General features: G+C 37.2%; 2 protein-coding genes across 2 annotated transcripts; both read left to right on the top strand.

Moving 5' to 3' along the window:
• Positions 1-1,100: 1,100 nt before the first annotated feature.
• On the top strand, positions 1,101-21,086 carry LOC105966365 (transportin 1). Its single transcript, XM_088817758.1, has 30 exons — positions 1,101-1,185; positions 6,806-7,301; positions 8,179-8,466; positions 8,632-8,721; positions 8,844-8,921; positions 9,014-9,094; positions 9,552-9,602; positions 9,784-9,869; positions 10,800-10,866; positions 10,965-11,021; positions 11,122-11,151; positions 11,233-11,292; positions 11,486-11,599; positions 12,481-12,594; positions 14,039-14,137; positions 15,018-15,143; positions 15,279-15,353; positions 15,505-15,576; positions 15,770-15,880; positions 16,544-16,627; positions 17,033-17,140; positions 17,739-17,840; positions 18,072-18,134; positions 18,220-18,294; positions 18,534-18,605; positions 19,112-19,236; positions 19,688-19,739; positions 19,823-19,891; positions 20,003-20,062; positions 20,425-21,086. Exons 2-30 carry the CDS (start codon positions 7,113-7,115, stop codon positions 20,506-20,508), a joined length of 2,682 nt encoding a protein of 893 aa, XP_088673884.1. The 5' UTR covers positions 1,101-1,185; positions 6,806-7,112; the 3' UTR covers positions 20,509-21,086.
• Positions 1,814-4,471, top strand: LOC148770741 (PKS-NRPS hybrid synthetase cheA-like). Its single transcript, XM_088817759.1, has 2 exons — positions 1,814-2,984; positions 3,066-4,471. The coding sequence occupies exons 1-2, from the start codon at positions 1,867-1,869 to the stop codon at positions 4,393-4,395; spliced, it is 2,448 nt and encodes an 815-aa protein (XP_088673885.1). The 5' UTR covers positions 1,814-1,866; the 3' UTR covers positions 4,396-4,471.
• Positions 21,087-21,854: the final 768 nt, after the last annotated feature.

The following is a 21,854-nucleotide window of genomic DNA, read 5'->3' as shown; positions in this document are numbered from 1 at the left end:
ATCGGATTGAAGATTTCAATTAGTCAGTTTTTTCAAAATTTGAGCATTAACCAATGGTTTTTTTCATTCTTTTTTTTTTTTTAATTTTTCTCTTCACCTTTAATCTTCAATGGACAAACAATCACGATCGTAATGTTTTAAATACAAATGCGAATCCCGTCAATTTGATATCGACGGTTGACACCCAAACAATCACAAGTATCGGTTCGGGTCCAACTCGAATATTGAACATCCCTAACCTAATAATTCATCAGTTTTCAAAATAAGTGTCGTTTAAGATTAATGCACACCAATTAAAAAAGTTGATAACTACTCTTGATTTTAGGGAAAATAATACTCCATCCTTCCCCAACATTTGACGTTTAAGGATTTCTCACACATATTAAGAAGTTCATTAATTAGTCTTTAATCTGATAGTGAAATTCAAGATTACCCTATTCTCTCTCTAAATAATAACTCATTAATTCGTTGAACAAATATAAAATAGCTTGTAACATCACAGAATAGGAACAATTAATAACAAGGGCAAACATGGAAATAAAAGAAAATGTTTTGCTTTGAAAGTTTACGACGTCAAATAAAAGGGGATTTTTTTCCTCGGCCAAAACGATAATTAATTGGGTAAGAAGGAAGAAGATATTTGACAAAATTAACCCTTTTGTGGCTTTAAATCTCTCTTTATTAGTTCATTAATCTCTCGTCAATTGTAAAGCAAAATTGAACAAAAAAAAAAAATATTGTCGTATTTTTTAAATTCTAAAGTGACACTTAATATGAAAAAATAAAATTATGGCTAAAACGACAATTAAAAAGAAGCTGAAGGAGTAGTATTTTGTGCATTTTAATTTGGTGCTCTATGTGTTTGGGTATTGGAGAATATATAATTTATTTAATTTTAGTTTCAAACATTTTAATATATTTGGATAACATCATAATTAATATCTATTATAATTTATAGGTTGGTTCTACGAAAATAGGATTTAGGAAAAAAAAAAAGAAAAGAAAAAAAGAAAAAAAAAATGGCCTTAAAATCATATTCCAATTTCGTACAGAATTCCTGCTTCCAGTGGCTAATAAAATAGCAAAAAATGGTAGAAAATGGGCCAAAGCCAACCAAGATTGGTTTCTCTGTTCGCCACTATATACCACCGCCCACTGGGCCCACAACATAATAAAAAAAGGGAGGTGATATTCGCGGTAGCAAAATTACGAATGCGGGTTTAAAAAAATCCACTCTCTACTTTCTTTCTCTCTCTACAATTTTAGCTTTTATATTAGAAATCATTCCAAAACACATGTTATTGTAGCCATTTGAAAAAAAAAATGAGTGCATCGAATGAGGATCGAGATACGGAATCCAACGAGGTAAAATTTGTTCGTTTTTGTTCTTTAAATCGCGAAAACAAGACCCACGACCAAGTTGGACGCCCCAAAATACGTCTCACGCCTAAACTGAACGCGGAAAACCTAGATCCACGTCCAAACCGAACGCACGGGATGGTACTCGGCGCCCGGTTCGAACGCGAACAAGTATTTCCCGCGTCCGGTTCGGGCGCGGAGAACTACTCCCCGCGGCCGATTTGGGCGCCAAAAACCAAAACCCACGTCCGGTTTGGGCGCGGAAAACTGCCAACCGCGTCCGGTTTGGGTGCCCAAAACCGATTTCCGCGTCCGGTTTGGAAGCGGAACACTTTTTTTTTTTTTTTTTTTTTTTTTTTTTATTATTATTCTTTAACCTTATTTTATTTATAATTATTTCAGGAAGAGCAACAACAAAATTCTTCTACATTTGAAGTTGATCATAGTGAGCATTTTATAGTACCGGAACTTTTTAACTCGAGGATTGAGTTGGTACAATGGGCGAGAATGACCGCCAAGAATCTTGGTGTAAAGTTGGTGAGCCGTAGTAGCCCTTCAAATAGAGCATATCTTACTTGTGATCTATTTGGGGTGAAGAGACCAAGTAAAACAGACACAGATGTGCCAAACTCTCGATGGTCGGGCACAAAGAAGATTAATTGTAAATTTTACTTGAAGGGAGAGCAACATTACGGGGATAGATGGGGAATTAGAATATTATACGGGAAACATAATCATGATCCCGTATATTTGTTTGGGCATGGGTCTACGAAAATGACTGAAGAGGAGGTGGAAATCACTCGGATGTTGGCAAAAAGTCATGTGCCGCCGAAGAAGATATTAATACATTTGAAAGAGAAGAACTTGGCAAAAGATGTGCATTTGAGACAAATATACAATGAAAAGGAGAAAATGAAAAAGGAGGCTAGAGGCGGACATACAATTATGCCGCATTTGGTTGGGTTGCTTGAGGAACATAAGTATTATAAGTGGATCCGCACTGATCCAACTACGCATGAAGTGATTGATCTGATGTGGGCACACCCTCAGTCGGTCGAAATGTTGAGACTGTTTCCATACGTTTTGTTGTTTGACTGTACGTACAAAACAAATGTGTACAAAATGCCTTTGTTGGAGATTATTGGTGTTTGCTCTGAGGGTCTGAATTTTACTGTTGCAGTGGCATTTATGCGCCATGAAAATGAAGATCATTATACGTGGGCGTTGAACAATTTGAGAAAACTATACCTCCCAAACAATGTACCGGGGGTCGTTGTGACTGATAGGGAATTGGGGCTAATAAAGGGGTTAGAGAATGTGTTCCCAGAGTCATATCATCTTCTATGCACATTCCATATCAATAGGAATGTGGGTCGTCGTGCTGCACAATGCTTGGGTAACAGTAAGTCTCGAGGAATTACCTTCGTTCGTGAGGTTTGGCAAAGAGTTGTAACTTCACTATCTGTTGCACAATACGAGAGTAACCTTGCGGCGATGGTCGATGAGTACAGAAACAATGCGGATTTACTCGAGTACCTAGATACGACTTGGCTCATATACAAAGATAGGTTTGTTCGTGCATGGACAGATTATGTATTCCACCTCGGCAATACCTCGACAAACAGGTAATTTAATATTACTTGTGCAATATAAATCGTAATTTAATATTAGTTGTGAATTAAAAATTTCCTATGTTCACTAATTAGGGTTGAGAGCGGTCATAAAGCAGTAAAGGATTGGTTGTCGTCGTCCACCGGTGGATTTGACACCTTTTGGGCTCAGTATCACTCACAGATGATTATTCAACTTAATGAGATTCTGAAAACATTTGGCAAATCAAGGAGGATCCGAGCGAAGACTATCAATGTACCCATTTTTAGGATTTTATCTTCCGGAATCGTCACACATGCGGCCCTTAAACTTTTGGACGTTGAGCGTAAAAAAAATGTCGAGAATTGCAATTGTTACTTGAAGAACACTCACGGTCTCCCTTGCAAACATGACATTGATCTTAAAGAGAGTAGACGTGGTGGTGTGTTTTATGCAGAAGATGTCCATAAATTTTGGAGGACCATGATTTTGTTGGATGGCAATGATGCTGAGAGTGTCGATTCAGTCCCCGATCATAGGACACAAGCACTTGGAAGATTAGAAGGATTGGTTGAGGAATTGCGTCAACGTTCTGACGTTGAGATTAATGATGTGGCGGACATAGTTTTTGAAAGGATACACCCCGGCGAGACGGAATTAAATGAGCCGTCAGTACAACGACCAAGAGGCAGACCGAGGAACAACTCCACACAGAGAGAATTGTCAGCGTGGGAACCTCGACCACGAGGTAGTAGAGGCCGTCGAGGCAGTAGAGGTCGTGGTCCACCTTCTGATTCATCTAGCAGAAATCGTAGTCGAGGTCGTTCATCTACTGTAAGTGGGGCCGAACCGGAACGCATTGTCCAACCTGACTTTATCCGGAATCTACATTTTGCACTTGTACCCGATGTTGTGACGTGGAAGAACGTGTTAGGCGATGGTAACTGCGGATACCGGTCTGTTGCATGTGCAGTCAAGGGCGACGAGGAGAATTGGTATGATGTTAGATTGGATATTTATAATTTTCTCAGAAAAAATGATGAGTTTTTCAAAGACTACTATGGCGGCGGGAATTACATATATCAAGTGATGACAAGTGTGGCACATTGGCAAAATGGACCGGCACCGCTAAATAAGTGGATGACTATTACGGACGTGGGAGTGGTCGTAGCAACATGTTACAACGCTTTGGTGTTGTCGACAAGCAGTTCTGGAAATCAGACGTATTTGCCGCTTTTCTCCCCCGTTGGTGTTTCACAACTATCGCACGAGATGACCATTGTATACCTGGCGGAAGGGAGTCATTTTGTGTATGTGAAGTTGAATGATAATTGTCCACTGCCTCCATTTGACATGCAGTGGCGGAGGTACAGGAAGGATAGTGTAGCTTATTTGGACGATGCATTAGCGGGTAGGCGTCGTGCGTGGGACATTCTAAACAGTTGATTGATTTTTTTTCCTTTTAATTTTATGTTGTTTGAAGTTTATGTAATTCAATTATAATTTATGGATGTTTGTGCTAATTATTGAAATATTTTAGTTTTTTAAAAACAATTTAAGAAAAAAAAAATGCATATTTGCTTGCATATATGCCTACTGTAATGCTCTGTGAAGCCAAGAGAAGTAGTTTTTAAGCTACTGTATCCTTTCTTAACAAACTGCATTTTTAAATCAAAAAATCCAAATACTCGGGCTCCAAGCAGGACTCGAACACAGGATAACATTAAGCTTCTGCCAACTCCCCTGCCAGTTAGGCAACAACGATTTTGTGAATTTTAATTTATTTAAATATAATTAATCATTTCATGATTTTCTGGGAAAAAAATTAAAAAACACGCACGCTTCCAAGATTTCGAACACGGGTCTGTCTGGTAAACCAAGATTGCCCTGACCAACTAGGCAACTACGAATATGTAAAGAAATACTTATTTAAATGCAATTATTGTTTTATACTGGGCAAAAAATATAAAAATAACATTGTTCATTTATCCAGAACTGAAATAATATGAAAGCCAAAAACTGAAATAATATGAAAAAAAAAACTGAAATAAACCTAAAAGTTAACATTGTTCATTTATCCAAGTAGTAATCCGAGAAACTCAAATAAACCTAAAAATACGTAAGTCTGTCGATAATAAAAAAAAACATAAAAATAGCTAACAGTCTGCTGATAATAACGAAATAACAAAAATAAATATAAAAATAGCTACTAGTCCCTCCTGTGCCGCCTGCTCTGGGAATATGGCATACGTGACGGTCCAGTATCATGCTCAACATTCGTATCATCATTTGGAATATCGGGTGGCTGCAACTGTAAATAATCAGAAAATGGCGTGCACAGATCCTGAACCTGTCTAAAGACATCATCTGGTACCATATGATATCCTGGAATACGGGATGCTGGCAAGTGATCGTAGTAGTACGGATGCAACAATCGTGTGATGTCGTACACGAATGGAACTGGAGATGGCTCTGCTCTCTCCAATAAATAGGCGACGTGCGCTCCGAAACTCGGTATCAAGTTATAGTCAGTAGGTCCACCAGGTGCCGGACCAGTCAACTTCCACGGACGAGTAACAGTATCGGACGAAGTACTACCCCGACGATGAGTAGCACCACCAGATGAAGTACCAGCAGCACCTGTCAAAGTAGTCGGGGATGCGGAAAAGGTATTGCCAACATCATTGCCATCATCATTGTCATCTAATCCAAAATCTGGCACCGGATAAACATACTGACCCTCGAAACCTACATGTGAATCATCATCATCCTCATCGGTCTGTGCATCTGGCTCCCTCAGTCGCAAATTACGCTCGCCCCGTCGTGTAGATCCAGTAACCTTACGCTTGTGTGTCCTACCCTCTCTTTGCGCAGTGGTATCATCTACCGGTTCCTCGATTCCAGCAAATCCATCTGGTCTCATGCCACGTGTCATCGGTCCCTTGCCCCGTCCGTGTGGCCAACTCGCCGACATCTACAAATATCAACATATACAAATTACTTAACTAATGAATGAATGAATTAATTATTTAATTCATAAAAAAAATTGAAGGCTACTCGTCGACTTCTACAAAAATCAGTGTATACAAATATAAATTAACTAATGAATAAATAATTTTAAAAAAATTGAACCGGGCTTTCGGTCTCGGCGCCGATAAAAAATAAATTGAAGCCTACTTGTTGACTTCTACAAAAATCAGCGTATCCAAATATAAGTTAACTAATAAATAAAAAAAAAAAAAAAAAAAAAAAATGAACCGGGCGCCCGGTCCAGGCGCCGGTCAGGGGTCTTCACGTCCGGACCGGACGTGCAGACCCCTGACCGGCGCCTGGACCGGGCGCCAGCAAATTAAAAAAAATAAAATAAAATAAAACCGGCGTCCGGTCCAGGCGCCGGTCAGGGTTCTGCACGTCCGGTCCGGACGTGAAGACCCCTGACCGGCGCCTGGACCGGACGCCGGCTGGTCTGATCCACGCCCAAAACAGCCGTGGGAAGGCAGTTTCCACGCCTGATTCAGGCGTGGAAACTGCCTTCCCACGGCTGTTTTGGGCGTGGATCAGACGGGATTTTCTCCCCAAAGTCACCCCAAAATCGCGATTTTCATTCAAATTTCAGAGGATTAACAACAAATTCGATACATATAAGTACTTTAGATGAGTAATTACCTGTCTAATTGACCCAAATTTCGGATTTGGAAGGATTGTGAGAAGAATTTAGGATTTTTGTGAAATTTGGGGGTTTTTGGTGGTTTTGGGGTTTGAGTGAATTGGGTAGGTTTTAGAGAGAGAAAGGAAATGCAATTGTGAACGACATTCGTAATTTTACTGCCGCGTAAATCATTTCAGTAAAAAAAAGGAAAAGAACATCTCCGTTAATTGGTTGATCCATAGTCTTACCCTACACCTGCGCACACCGAATCCTTCCCTCCTCAAAGCCCAAAAAAAAACCCAAATCTCTCTCTGTAATTTTCCAGTCTTCTCCTTCCTCGGAACAGAGCCTTCAAACTCGTCTTCGGCTCTGCTTCTGTTCCCTCTCTCTCTCTCTAGAAATTTTGTCCGAATTCAACAACATTCATCGCACCTTCCGTTGATATTTAATTTTTCTGTTCACTAATTTAACAAAACAAATTGGATTGGATTCTCGTGTTTAGGAGAGAGAAAGTATGGCGTTGAGCGGCGAAGCGTCGACGTGGACGCCTCAGGAGGAGGGGCTCAGGGAGATCTGTGGGCTGCTGGAGCAGCAGATGGCTCCCACCTCCGATGACAAGTCGATGATTTGGCAGAAGCTGCAGCAGTACTCCCACTTCCCCGATTTCAACAATTATCTCGCTTTTATCTTCGCGCACGCCGAGGTTGTTGTTTTTCTTTTTTTTGTTTGTTTTTGTGCCCTAGTTATATTGAATTGACTTGGAAGTGGTTGTGATTGAAGTTTGAGTTTTTGCTTAGTGATTTTGTTGGTAGTTGTTTTACTTGTTTAGTACAAAAATCAATGTGCTTATCGAGTTTCGGTGATTGTTTTCTGATATATGGTGAAAAGGCTAATTTTGGAAGTCTGTGTCAGTTATCATTCAGTTGGATTGTTGGTTTTAGGACAATGTTAAGTGAGTTTCGGTGTTTTGGTATTAAAAATAATTATGTTTCCAGTATTCATATGAATTTGGAGCAAGTGACATGGCCAAGTTAAGAATGAGTTGTATGAGTAGACGAACTTAATCATGTTCCTTTTAACCTAATTTTCCACTAATTTTGTTCATTTTGATTTTTACGTAAACATTCTGCTACATTGAGCAAGTTGTTGTTGCTACATTAAAGGGAATTTGTATGGGATTGTTATGAAGTATGTGTTATGGAGGCTTTTATGAAACCTATTAGCATTTGCAGATTGATATGACGTGACAAAGAAATGGAAAGCCATTTTCATGGGAAGAAAAAAAAAACTGATGGTAATCAATACAAGCTTGGCTGTGAGTACTTAATTGTGGTATGAATGAGCGTGCAATGTGACGTAATATGTATCACACTATTAGTTGGTGGGATGGGTGAACTTGTTTGAAATTCTGCAATCATCCGGGAACTATTCGACTGTAAACTAATTAGTTTGACCTTGTCATATTGCTGTTTTATTTAAAGATGCACTATACTAAAATATCAATGTCTGTAAACGAGTCTGTGTAGTGAACTTTTGGGCTATTTTGGTCAACTGACTATTTTGTGAATGTGATATAAAAGGGGATATCAGTGGAGGTTAGGCAAGCAGCAGGTTTGCTTCTGAAGAACAACCTTAGAAGTGCATTCAAAACCATGCCGCCTGCAAATCAACGCTATATAAAGTCGGAGTTGTTACCTTGTATGGGAGCAGCAGATAGGCAAATCAGGTCTACAGCTGGGACAATTATCAGTACTTTTGTTCAGATTGAGGGAGTTGCAGGATGGCCTGAATTGCTACATGTCCTCGTAAAGTGTTTAGATAGTAATGATGCCAATCACATGGAAGGTGCTATGGATGCTTTGTCCAAGGTATAAATTTCTTGTTTTGTTGGGTTGTACATGAATCACGATGTCTCGGGGCCATGATTTTTGTTTCGGTGTGAATTTTCATTGACATACAATGCAACAAGCTCTTCATGTACTTTACTTGGTTTTGGAAGAAGCTAAGTCTTACTAACGTGTGTACCAATGCAGATTTGTGAAGATGTGCCCCAAGTGCTTGATTCTGATATTTCTGGATTATCTGAACGGCCCATTAATGCATTTATTCCAAGATTCCTCCAGGTTCTTATGATGTTCTTTTGGACCTCCTCTCTCCCTCCCACCTTACTCCTCTGAAGACGAAACTAAATTTTTTTGATCTGCTATCTCACAAGAATCATGCTGTCTAATTTTGTATTAAACAGCTTTTCCAGTCCCCACATGCTACATTAAGAAAGCTGTCCTTGGGTTCGGTGAATCAGTACATTATGCTAATGCCTACGGTGAGTGTCGATCAATGTGACTTGGAATCATTACTTTCCAGTCAATTCCCTCACATGTATATACGTCAAAACTTATTTTGATAAATTTGCAGGTTTTGCATTTGTCTATGGATAAATATTTGCAAGGTTTGTTTGTCCTTGCCAATGACCCAACTGCAGAGGTGCGGAAGCTGGTAAGAAATTCTTTCAGTTGTCCTCTTGAGTTGGTTGTAGGAATTGATGTTTGGATCTCTGCCAAATGTATCAGACGTCATACTTCCAGTTCCATTCACCTTGTGCTTATTTCATCCAGTGTTTCATTATTGTTATGTTAGTTTTCCTTTTCAGCTTTCTTGATTTGCTAGCCTGTTGGTTTTCTTCTTATTTCTTGTGATGCTTTATATTATTTTCTGAGGATTTATTTCTGAAGTGTTATATATACTGAATCCCATTCAGTGAGCAGGATTAGTGGATGTGAATGCTCTAAATATGTAGTCACTCTGTCTGTTCCTATCCTTATTTTCACTTGTTATCTTTCATAATGAACACATCTTTTGTAACCTATATATAGTTGTATAAATTTTGAGGGCTCCCAGCTTTGCAACTTCACTTACATGGAATTCACTCTTTTTTTACCCTTCTGCTAAACAGGTATGTTCCGCATTTGTTCAGCTGATTGAAGTACGTTCTGCTGTTTTGGAGGTGGGTAATATATTGTCACCTTTAAATTTTCAAATGCTTATTATGTTTTATAGTTTAAGGAGTCACTAGTACTCACTTAATTTTATATACAAATACTTCAAAAGATTTTGATCTCTTATATCTATTGAGATGTGATGTTCCAAAATATTTTTCCTGATACCATTTCAATTTGATACTGCAGCCTCATTTAAGGAATATAATCGAATATATGTTGATAGTCAACAAGGACCCCGACGATGAAGTGGCTCTAGAAGCATGTGAATTTTGGTACCGCAGTTGTTTCTCAAGTCTAATTTTTTTATATATCTTGGTGGTCACGGATGACGGTTGCAAATCTGCTTTCTTGGTTCTACATTTTCTTTAGCTCCGGTTTTGTTTTAATTAGTGTCAAAATGGGGTAGATCGCTTTAGGATCAAGAAATTCTTTGATTTCGGGTAAAGGGCTTGGGATAGTTGAAATCTGGTTCGGTTTAAGTGTTGTATTAGTTCATTCTGACTTACACAATGGTATACTTATTGTTCACTTTGCTGGGCAAAAAGGGGAAAAAACTGTTCTGAATGGGTAGTTTATCAAGTCTTGTAAAAATTAGGTTACATTCTACCAAGCTACTATTAGTAGTGTAGCATATGGACCTAGATACACAAAATAGTAGTTCATATGTTAGTGCATGGGTTGATTCTGGAGATTTGTAAATATTTTTCGGTTTGATGAGGACCATTTGTTAGTTTAATGCTTCAATAAACAAGATTGTAACGTTTCTTTAAGTTGATTGCCATTCTCAGGGGATTATGTGAATTTCGTACTCCTTTATTCAGATTAAGAAACTTTATGGAGAATTTTCTAGATAGTGAGACAGATTAGCCTTTTTTTGGGACTGAAAGGTAAATGTCCAAACAGATTCCTTAGGTATTTTAAATCAAGAATTTGACTGCATAACAAACTCTTAGCATTACTATATAACTCCCATAGGATCAATAAATACAGCTGTACCGCTAATGACATAATATTTATTTGCTTTCTTGCAAACAAATGCAGGAATTATAGTTTATCTCTTAGTTGCGCATGCATTTACTACTGCTGATATGATTACTGTTTTCTTGATATGCTGTTCATTGCTCCTAATTAGTCATGTTTTTTTTCAACTGTTTAATTATGAACCCCCCCGTTGTACATGGTAGCTCACTTTTGCTTCACAGGTCTGCTTATTGTGAAGCTGAATTGCCGCCAGAGAACCTGAGGGAATTTTTGCCACGTCTTCTACCAGTATGATTCATGTTATGCTTATAATTTACTCTATGTAATCACTCAGTATACGAATTCTATACTTACTATTTACTAATATATTTGCCCAACTTCTGTAGATTTTGCTCTTAAACATGGCGTATTCTGATGATGATGAATCTCTTGCAGAAGCTGAGGTTTTTTTTGTTTTGTTTTGTTTTTCCTAATTCATTTCTGAACCTTAATTATAATGATATAATTTGGTACCTTTTTTATTCACCATGTTTCCTTTTGCAGGAGGATGGGTCTCTTCCAGATCGAGATCAGGTTCCATTGCAATTCGTGCTGTTTTTTTGGATATAAAATGCTGAGTTGATTTATGTTTCTGATGGCAATTATTATACGCAGGATCTGAAGCCCCGGTTTCATGCATCACGTTTTCATGGGTCTGAGGATGAAGAAGACGAGGTATGTATACAATTTCAGCGTTTATGATTAGAGGATGGTTGTATTAAATGTATTTTTCTCATACTTGCAATATCTGTACAATAAAATAGATTCTCAATGTCTATAACTCTGTTTACTTCATTTTCTTAGACAGTACTCTTCTTAGGTTACATGTAAATATTCTGATTTAGCTGCTTGGTTTTTGTTATTTCAGGATGATGACATTGTAAATGTTTGGAATTTACGTAAATGCAGTGCAGCCGCACTAGATTTTATCTCCAATGTGTTTGGGGATGAGATCTTGCCCACTATGATGCCCATTGTGCAGGTGGTTTAGTTGCATGATCATTGAAGTTCTGTTGTTTCTGCTCTTTGATTTTGCTTCTACCTCTTTAATTCCTTGCATTCCTTTGATCCCGACTGGAATTCCCTGGCTTGAATATTGATGCGTATAATTTGGATCGTAGAATTTTCTTTCTTACATCCAAACCAGTTAATTGTTGTGCATACATTGGAAGCAACAGATAGTATTGCATTGCCGTGATCTTTAGGAAACCAATAAAAATTTCAAGTATGGTTTAACATGGACTTCGATTTGTGAGACTCCTGGGTTTGACATGAATTTGAATTCGATACTTGATAGTAATTGCATCACAAATAATTAAAAAAATATGTCTTGGCTAATGAAGAATAGGACCATTAAAAAGAATATAATGTGAATGCTGTGTTCGTGTTTGATGCACACAAACACTGTGTTCGTGTTTGATGCACGCAAACACTGTGTTCGTGTTTCATACACACAAACACATTCTCTGCCTAATTGCTTATGCACAGTGAACATAGCTGTTGGATTTTTCGTCATTTACCCATGTTCAACTACTATATAAATATTCTGAAGTCAGTAATTATTAGTTCGGTGGAACAGTAAAGATTGCAAATATGCCAAGTACTTAGTTTAAGTTGTTGAACAGTATGACTCTGCCATTTTTTATAATTTGGCGCTTCAGTAAGTCCTAAATGGAATGGGACAGGCCAAACAGGTAATAATCTGTAGTCATTATTGATGAAAGTTGGAGAAGAACATAATGAGGCATGAAAAACATGGAAACATAGATACTTCTGCTCAATTCCTCTGTTTCACCAATTCGTGAAGTATTCTTTAAGATTAGCTTCTCAAGATTTTGGAATTTGTCCTTTTCTATTTTGCAGGCAAAGTTGTCCAATGCAGATGATGAAGGTTGGAAAGAGAGGGAAGCTGCAGTGTTAGCGCTTGGTGCCATAGGCGAGGGCTGCATTATTGGTCTTTACCCGCATCTCTCCGAGGTAATGTTTAGTGGTATTGGTCACAAACAATTTTATATTACATCTTTGTTTGCATTAGTTAGCGAGGTTTAGGGTGTCCCCCCGGACCATAAGAAATTAACACAGAGAGAGAGAGAAAATGGCTTAAATTTAGTGGGGGATGAGTAGGAGAGAATCAGAAGATATAAATGAAAGGTTTTCTTACTTGATGGTGAAGATGAAGAGTCGTTGCATAGCTGTTCCAGTGTTGGGGTGGTAATACATAAATAATTGTCAGAGCATGAAGTATCAAGCTTTAATTGTTATTTCATGGATAAAATTTCAAGTAACTGCACCTTAAAAGAAAAAGAACTATTACAATTAATCTGAACTGTGCCAAAATGAAGTCATCACACTTCGATATAGGTGCAACAAATACATGCATATTCCTAGCTCTACCTACAAGGAGTCGAATGTGTCCTTCCTGTCGTTGGTTACTAAACAATTTATGCATCTTACTCGCTTGAAAATACAAACCAATGGAAGGGTCACAAATCAAGGAACAGAGCATACTGACTTGAGGTTATAATGGGGGATGAAAATGGTTATTCGTGTCTGAGTAGAAGAGAGACCCTTGATTTAAATTTCTATTTTTATTTTTTTCAATACTTATAGAAGGGCATATGAGATATCCGGGGTACATAAGGGCTATTAGTAACTAGGGGAGATCAACTAAATTCTATTTTCTTTATAGGATGGCTTTTACCTTTAATGGCAGACAATGGTGTAGCCAGTCCAATGTATGAAATATTGTGGGAAATATCTGTATAACATGACTTGAAGCTGTAAATAATCAATCAAATCATATCATAATAGGCAGTACTGTTTCGTGCACCTAGCTTTGGAACAAAATCTTCCAAAATTAGAAAGTGGCCCTTATTTTTAATTTATGCTTTTGACTTGGTCTGCTATCCCTTGGATCCAGTGGTAGAGCCAGCATCTGATATCAGAAATTAAAATATCTTTTACATAAAAAATATTAGTGGACCTCCTTAGTACATATTTTCTCATAGACTTGAATGAGATATTAAAGTCTAGGTGAGGTGGGTTGAATAGCTAGTACGTAGTGGAAACTAGATTGGACCAGAGTGCTCTTGAGCTGATAAGGATCCGAGAAGTACATGTTTTGCAGCTAACGTAGTGTTGTCATGATGTTTTTCGGGTTTGTGATGTTAAAAGTCAAGCTCTTATATCACACGAATTCCAACATGTGTCATCTACTCTATCTGTTGCAGTTTTTATGTTTGATGCTTCTAGCGGTTCGTGACTGTATTTTTTTATCCTGTCTGTGTAACATATGATTTATTTGTTCCAATTGAAACACATTCTTTACATGTTCTCTTTATTCAATATCCCGCAGCATTCTAGTATATCTTCTCTGTTTGTGCTTAGCCTGATTAGATGCTGATCTTCTTTCCTTGTGCAGATTATTGCATTTCTCATTCCACTCTTAGATGACAAGTTTCCTCTGATTCGAAGCATCTCTTGTTGGACACTGTCGCGTTTTAGCAAATATATTGTTCAGGTAATATGTCACAATTCATATTCAGATATTGGGCCACTTCAGAGTCCCAAGTATCAATATAACTTTTAAATTTCACATTTCTCGATTCTTGGCTCAAGTGTGTCTTTAAGGTATTCTTATGTTATGTGCCTGTTATAAGGTTGCATATTGTACAACATTAGATGATGTAGAAAAAAGTAGTACCTTATGGCACGTTTGAACTGGAGAAAATATCTTACAATGCTTATAATGGATTCTCTACTACACTACATTCTATCTCTAGGGTATATAATTTCCAAATACAAGCTATTCGTGTTTGGATCTGGAGTTTAGTCTAGCATTACAGCTTCTGATAAAAAACGATATGTTATAAAGCTTATGATATTGAATGGACTGTTACGTTGTGGACACAACTGTTAGTATTGGAAAATCTCCAGATCATTCCCTCCCCTTTCCCTTTCAGTAGTAGTTTATCTTCACCTTAAGCAGGTAGATATTGAAGCCAAGCCTTGTTATCCTTTGTTCTTAGTGATAAGTGCCTGGAAATCTAAGGGCAACTGCCAAACCCGCAATGCAGATGCAATTCATATTTCTATATGCAATTCTAGTCAAAGTTTAAAAGTGTAAGAGTGTTGATGTTAGTATAAATTTTCCCCTTGAAGACTTTGAATTTGTTAGAGAATGGACTTGTGGTTTTAGTTACACCAGACAGCATTAACTTAGTGACTAACGTATAACTGAAGTTAATTTTGGTTTCTAATAATTTCTTGCGTTCTGTTATCGTGGCTTCAAACTTGTTTTTCAAGATTGCTTAGTTTACAATGTTATATTTGTTTGTTAACCCATGGGATTAAGTTATAAGGTCAGTTCTGAGTTGACATCACTTGTTAAAATGTTCTAGGGTACTGCTCACCAAGAAGGTCATGAACGATTTGACAAAGTTCTGATGGGTTTACTGCAAAGAATATTGGATGACAATAAGAGGGTGCAAGAAGCTGCTTGTTCAGCTTTTGCAACACTTGAAGAGGTTAAACAACCCCCCCCCCCCCCCCCCCCCCCCCCCCCCCCCCCCCCCCCCACTCTCTCTCTCTCTCTCCATGAAACTGTTTGTAACTTGGTTCAAGTTGTAGCTCTTATTGATATGAAATTCCCTTATATGCAGGAAGCTGCAGAAGAGTTGGCTCCACGATTGGATGTCATTTTGCAACACTTAATGGCGGCCTTTGGAAAATATCAGGTTGATTTACGGTGCTAGTTTTTGGTCTTCCTTGTCTTTATGGTCAGGAGCATGAGAGTCTTTGATTGGGATTTAAAAGCATCCTCTCTCAGTGTCTATTCTGCTCCCTCTTCCACTTATTTCTTCTTTCTCATAAGTACCTTGTTTGCAGAGGCGAAACCTCAGAATTGTATATGATGCTCTTGGAACATTAGCAGAGGCTGTTGGTGGAGAGCTGAATCAGGTATGCATAATTGTTCTTCATAGGTGTGTTCTATTTCTACTTAAAAACATGTTTTTCATTCACAAAGATGCATTTATGTTCTAAACATGATTTCTCTCATCAGTCATCACTACTGTTTGCTCCATGGGTTTAATTTACCTACTTTGAACATGTTTTCCATTTCTTGCTTATTTCGCTATGTTGACAATTGCAGCCTAGATATCTTGAAATTTTAATGCCCCCATTGATTGGAAAGTGGCAGCAGCTTTCTAACTCTGACAAAGATCTTTTTCCGCTGTTCGAATGCTTTACATCAATAGCAAAGGTATCTAGTTATCCTTGATCATTTTAAAGTTACATTCAAGCTGTTATTCTACATTAAGGAGCAGTGTAGTTGAACTTTTCTTCGTTTTGTTTTACAAGGTTTGATTGACTTTTATTATAATTAGTTGCCTTTTTTTTATGTGGTGAAATCATTTGATCCATTGAATACATTATCATGTGATTTCAGTATCGAAACTATAATCTTAGGTATTGCATACTCTTATGGGAACAACATTCCTCAGAACTAATTCTAAGGCATGACACTTCTATTCTGTTTCTTTATGGGAGTCCAAGGAGCCAAAGTTGTATACTTTGAGCTGTCAGACAAGTGATTGCCATTACACTCACGAACTTGTGTTAAAGACTAGAGTCTTAGAATTTTTTCTTCCTGCAAATATGTTTTTAGAAAAGTTTTAGAATCTTGTCTCCTGCAAATATGTATTTAGAAAAGTTTTAGAATCTTGTCTCCTGCAAACATGTAATTGAATCTTGTGGAAGTCAGTTATTGTCATACACAAAGTGAAACACTATGTATCTTTAAGTATTTAAATGTCATTGGAAAACACTATCTGTCCAGATTAGAAGGTTGTTTCTGCACTAATCCTTTATAAATGTCTGAAACATGACAGTGGAGGACAAAGTAAGTAACATGGTCTTTTTTCAGGCATTGGGTACCGGATTTTCACAGTTTGCTCAGCCAGTGTATCTGAGGTGCATAAACATCATCCAGACTCAACAATTGGCCAAGGTTTTTATTGACACAATATCTCTCTACCGAGTATTAGTTTAAGTGTCATGATATTTTGGTATTTTTTTAACATCTATGACCCTGTAGTTATGGTTTCCAGTTGTAATATTGCTTTTTTCACTATCTATTGGTTTTTTGTAGATAATTTTTTGCAAACTTGAAAATGCTCTGCAGAGCCTTAGTGTGCTTGTTTCATTTGCTTCAGAAGCTGTAAATATAGTAATTAATAGGCTTGATGCATTTAGCCTGACAAAGTTGGTTCTACCTTTTTTTTTAAAGGTTTTGAAAGTTTTGACTAGGTTCTATTTATTCTTCCCTTTTACTAATACATGTAACTAACCAAAATCTATGCATTTATGTATCCTTAACAACCTAATGACTGGAAGACCAAACTTGTGCTTTTAGGTTGATCCTGTTTCAGCTGGGGCACAGTATGATAAAGAGTTCACAGTTTGCTCCTTGGATCTTCTCTCAGGACTTGCTGAGGGTCTTGGTCCTGGGATTGAGAGTTTGGTACTTTTTTTTTTCATAATGCCGTTCATTACCGTACTGCATCATACATGTTTGCATAGGCCTGTGCTCTTTCAGCTAAATTTTATTGCTCAAGAAATCATCTCAGTTACTGATCCCCTTTAAATAAGCTATGCTATAAATGATGCTCTTTTATGATGTACGGTAGGAGAGACAGTGAGGAAATATAAGTGCCGATAACAGGGGGTGGGTTGGGTTGGGTTGGGGTGGTGGTGGGTGGGTGGGTTGGGGGGGGGGGTGTGGAGGCCGGGTGGAGGCTGGTGTTGGTGGTTATTATTGGGTAGGGTGAGTACAATGCAATGTTCATGATATTGATGCCCTTATCTTTATCCTCTTTTTTTTTTTTCATTCATTTTATATCCGTAAATAAAATGTTAGCATCATCATGGTAATGTTGAATGGTGATTACACATCATGATGTCTTTGATAGTATTGTCAAACTGTTGCCGCCACTTGCTGAAGTCGCAAGACTTCCTTAAGAATTAATATGCAAAATAGCTTAAACATTTGTTATTGTGTTCAACATCCTTTTTTCTTCTTTGTTTTGTATTTATCCTTTGTCCTTTATGTTGTCTTTTAGGTTTCACAAAGTAATTTAAGGGACTTGCTGCTGCAATGTTGTATGGAGGATGCCTATGACATCCGGCAAAGTGCTTTTGCTCTGCTGGGAGACCTTGCTAGAGTAAGTTTAGATTTGATGTTGTTTGAGTGTTGGTCCAGCTATTAAGCTGTGCCTACATATTCCATGATCTGATTATGTTCGTAGATCAATTATTTGCTCCTAGCAATGACGGTTTTGGAACAGTTAGAAATGAGGGTTTTTATTACACCTTGTAACTTGTGCGCTCTTGTTGTTATGTCTTGATTCAATCAGATATTCAAGGTTTTTTTTTTTTTTGAATTATTTTATTAGGTTTGTCCAGTTCATTTACATTCTCGTTTAGCTGAGTTTCTCGATGTTGCTGCGAAGCAATTGGTAAGTTAAATCACCCCTCTGCAATTATTGACAGTATTTTATAACTTAACTTTCTTATCCTGTTAATAACTTGTGCTCTCATCAGAACACCCCGAAGCTGAAGGAGACTGTATCTGTCGCCAACAATGCATGTTGGGCTATTGGAGAACTAGCAATAAAGGTATGGTCCTTTCTTCTCAGCATCTTTAGCATTGTCTGGGTGGTGGGTGCTGATTCTCTTATTTCAGGGTTTTGGAATCCTAAATTTGTATTATTGATTCGTTATGGTGTTCAGCTATAGTTCAGTGGGATTTCTATTATCTTTTGTTTCAACTCCAAATATTTGGTATACATAATTTCTCTTTTTGCATGTTGTTTATCTAATGAGGTCTGAATTGTTATTTGATATTTTAACTTCAGGTTCAGAAGGAGATGTCTCCTGTAGTTCTGAATGTAGTCTCTTGCTTAGTCCCGATACTGCAACGTCCCGAGGTAGTCACCCATCCTTGATTTTTGCTTTACTATGTATTTGTTTATTGTTCTAGCTCGTGGTTTGTACTTTGTTCTCTTAAATTTTATGATATCTTCTATTTTTCATGACTGAAGTTTAGGTTAACCGATTGAAGTTGTTCCTCATTTGCTTGTTATTCATCAAATCAGCAAAAAGTAAAACTAAAATTAATCTTTGGATGCATCGATTACTTTTTAAGTATAGTTCTTCGTTCAATACATTTTAGAACATCATCAAGGAATAATCACTGCAAAAGTGACATCACACGTAGATAGCAGAAGCACTTTTGTCCTTTTCTTGTATCTGTTGTAGAATTATATTCACTTGCGATCAGATCCACACATATTAATCAGAAAATAAAAGTGTAATATCATGTTGTTCTTGGGCTTATCCATTCCGTTATCATGCTATGTGACCAGTAATTTAATGATTGAGGTCCAAATAGAACTGGGCTCCTCTACTCATAGTTTCGATTTTGATTGTTTAGGGCTTGAACAAATCACTCATAGAAAATAGTGCCATTACACTTGGAAGACTTGCATGGGTTTGCCCGGAGCTTGTCTCACCACACATGGAGCATTTCCTGCAGTCGTGGTGCATTGCTTTGTCCATGTAAGTTGTTGGTTCCTTATTATTCATTATAAGTGGTGTTTTAATGTCTTCAAATCTGCTTACATTTATGGCCAATTGCTTCACATATTAAAGAGTAAAAAACAGGCATCTTTAGGACACACAATCGAGTTGATGTATGCCAAAAAAAAAAAAGGAAAAAGAGAAAAAAGAAAGAAAGAAAGGAAAACATGATTGTTGAGAAAACTCTGGAAAACACATCTGATTTGTGTCAATACTATTTGCATCTCTTTTTAATTTAGCATGCCCATCTGCCCCTTAATTATCTATATAATCTCGTAAGACAATTATATGTTCTTGAGGTTATACGTCGGGTCGTTGTCTTGTGATTTTTCAGGTTTTTGCATGTGAGAATTAACATCATAGATTAGGACGTCTTTTTTGGATAGTAAGAAACTCTATTGATCTGTATCTAATTCTAAAATTGTCATAGGATACGGGATGACGTAGAGAAGGAAGATGCTTTCAGAGGTTTATGCGCAATGGTAAGTTTTTCTGTTTACCTATGGCTGTGGTATCAAGACATAATCACCCTCATATTATTATTAAATGTTACATCGACTTGCAGGTTAGAGCAAATCCAGCTGGGGCTTTGAATTCTCTTGTTTTCATGTGCAAGGCTATTGCAAGTTGGCATGTAAGTAATGCATTATCAGACTGGCTACAAATTTCTTTCTGCAGAAACAGTGAAATAATTTTTGTTGTTTTTGTTTCGTTTTTTTTTTCCTGATCATTTGTTCCTTTACAGGAAATAAGGAGTGAGGACCTACACAATGAAGTCTGCCAGGTGTTGAACGGCTATAAACAAGTAAGCAGCTTTGTATTTTTAGAAGATAATCAGTATGGAATTTCGCCAAAATAAATTATAACTGTTATATATCACCTGCCCTTGTGACCAAAACAAGAACTTGGGGACCGAGCGTGCTGCTTTATGAATATCACGTATCGTTAAACCAAAATCTACCAAAACATGATTTGGTGCTCGAGGAAAAAAATATCTTCACTAAAATCGAAACAAACATTACGTTTCTCAATAATGTCATATTCCCCTAGTTGTGGTTTCTTTGCCTCCCAACAATGATTTCCAATTGAACATTAAATTACTCGAAGGGATTATGAAATAAAAAAATAAAAAATAACACCTTGGTAAATCACTCGAAACATTTGCAGATGCTTCAAAATGGAGCGTGGGAACAATGCATGTCTGCCTTGGAGCCAGATGTGAAGGAAAAGCTGCTCAAGTATCAAGTATGATGATCGCAGAATATTCCTTCCTTACTTGATTGGCTGTGCGTTTATTCATCATTGTCTATTTTTCCGACAATTGTGGGGCCCAGTTTCGCCATGTGACTGTTTCCGTACAATAGCATTTTATTGAGAACCGGAAGCTGTGGTTGTATAGGGAATGTGCTATTTGAACTTCTGTATTGTTTTCTCTCCTTGCCGTGCAAATAGGAGAGAAATTGTTGATTTGAATTTGAGGTTTTCGTTTTTTTTTTTGGGGTCGTGAATTGGTAGAATTCTTTGAAGGTTCTGGTGGGGAAGAATCCAGTCACAAGTTCCACAAAGTTTTGTTAGGAAGGTGTCCATACTTTCTTTAGGATATCGAAATTGTAATTCTATTTCTAGGCAGAGAAAAATTTGATATTGTTTTCGAAATGTCGATTAGGGGGTTTCATTGGAGAGCGAAAATAAATATTTCGATTATTTAGGCTTTTGGTGTGATGATTTAATAGGGAAATTATATGTGCTTGAAGAATTAAATGTTGTATTATTGTGAGGGGATTTGGTATTGATGTTTCAATATTTTGTGTTCTGCAAAAACTGAAAAATGATTTGGACTTATTTTATGTAGCACAATATCTATTATTGCATTAAGCAAACCATGTAAATAGGAAGTATCCAAAAAGATATATTGATAAGCGCGTCGTATATAATTTTGTTTTGTTTCGTATATATTTGCTTTTGCGAACGGAAGGGGGTTACATAATAGAATGTTATTAGATTAGTAACTAGTGATGGGTATGGATTTGGTCTATTTTAGATTTGAAACCGAGCTGTTTATGAGTAAGTTAAACGGTTCTGAGTCGGCTATCGAGTTTAGGTTTCAATAATCGGATGGTTCTTGGTTGGGTTGCGGGTTTTATAGGAACCGACACAGAACTGAATTTATACATATATTATATTTAAACAAAAAATAGTCTACTAACATATTGTAATAGTTAAATATAATTAACTAATGATATATTTGTGTTGATTTAAAAAAAAATATTTGTTGTTTCGCTTCATATACATGTATAACTTTTTGGAATGTTGCATTTGAGTGTTTAGATTATTTTACTTGTAAGGGTAAATTACAATCACTCCCGAGGTATGGTCAATTTACGAAAAAACTTCTCTTGTTTGAATAGTTATATCTATCCCTCAACTGTGATTTTTTCTTATAGCTCCACCCTTATGGTGTCAAATTCAACATAATCATCTAGATTTCATGGAATGTGCTCTAGTTTGCACTCATTTTGGGTGAAAATACAGTTTATGATGCACCACAATCTGATATATACAAGCCAAAAAACACATATTATGATCATCTTGCTTCA

The sequence above is a fragment of the Erythranthe guttata genome, chromosome 5 (genome assembly GCF_056151865.1).
Source record: "Erythranthe guttata isolate IM_541 chromosome 5, IM_541, whole genome shotgun sequence".
NCBI lineage: Eukaryota > Viridiplantae > Streptophyta > Magnoliopsida > Lamiales > Phrymaceae > Erythranthe > Erythranthe guttata.
This window is presented reverse-complemented; position numbering and strand designations above follow the sequence as displayed.

Coding starts and splice junctions, on each gene's coding strand:
- LOC105966365 (XM_088817758.1), top strand. CDS start 7,113: ATGGCGTTGAGCGGCGAAGCGTCGACGTGGACGCCTCAGGAGGAGGGG. Junction 7,302..8,178: donor TTATCTTCGCGCACGCCGAG/GTTGTTGTTTTT, acceptor GTGATATAAAAG/GGGATATCAGTGGAGGTTAG. Junction 12,595..14,038: donor TTTACCCGCATCTCTCCGAG/GTAATGTTTAGT, acceptor TTCCTTGTGCAG/ATTATTGCATTTCTCATTCC.
- LOC148770741 (XM_088817759.1), top strand. CDS start 1,867: ATGACCGCCAAGAATCTTGGTGTAAAGTTGGTGAGCCGTAGTAGCCCT. Junction 2,985..3,065: donor GGCAATACCTCGACAAACAG/GTAATTTAATAT, acceptor TTCACTAATTAG/GGTTGAGAGCGGTCATAAAG.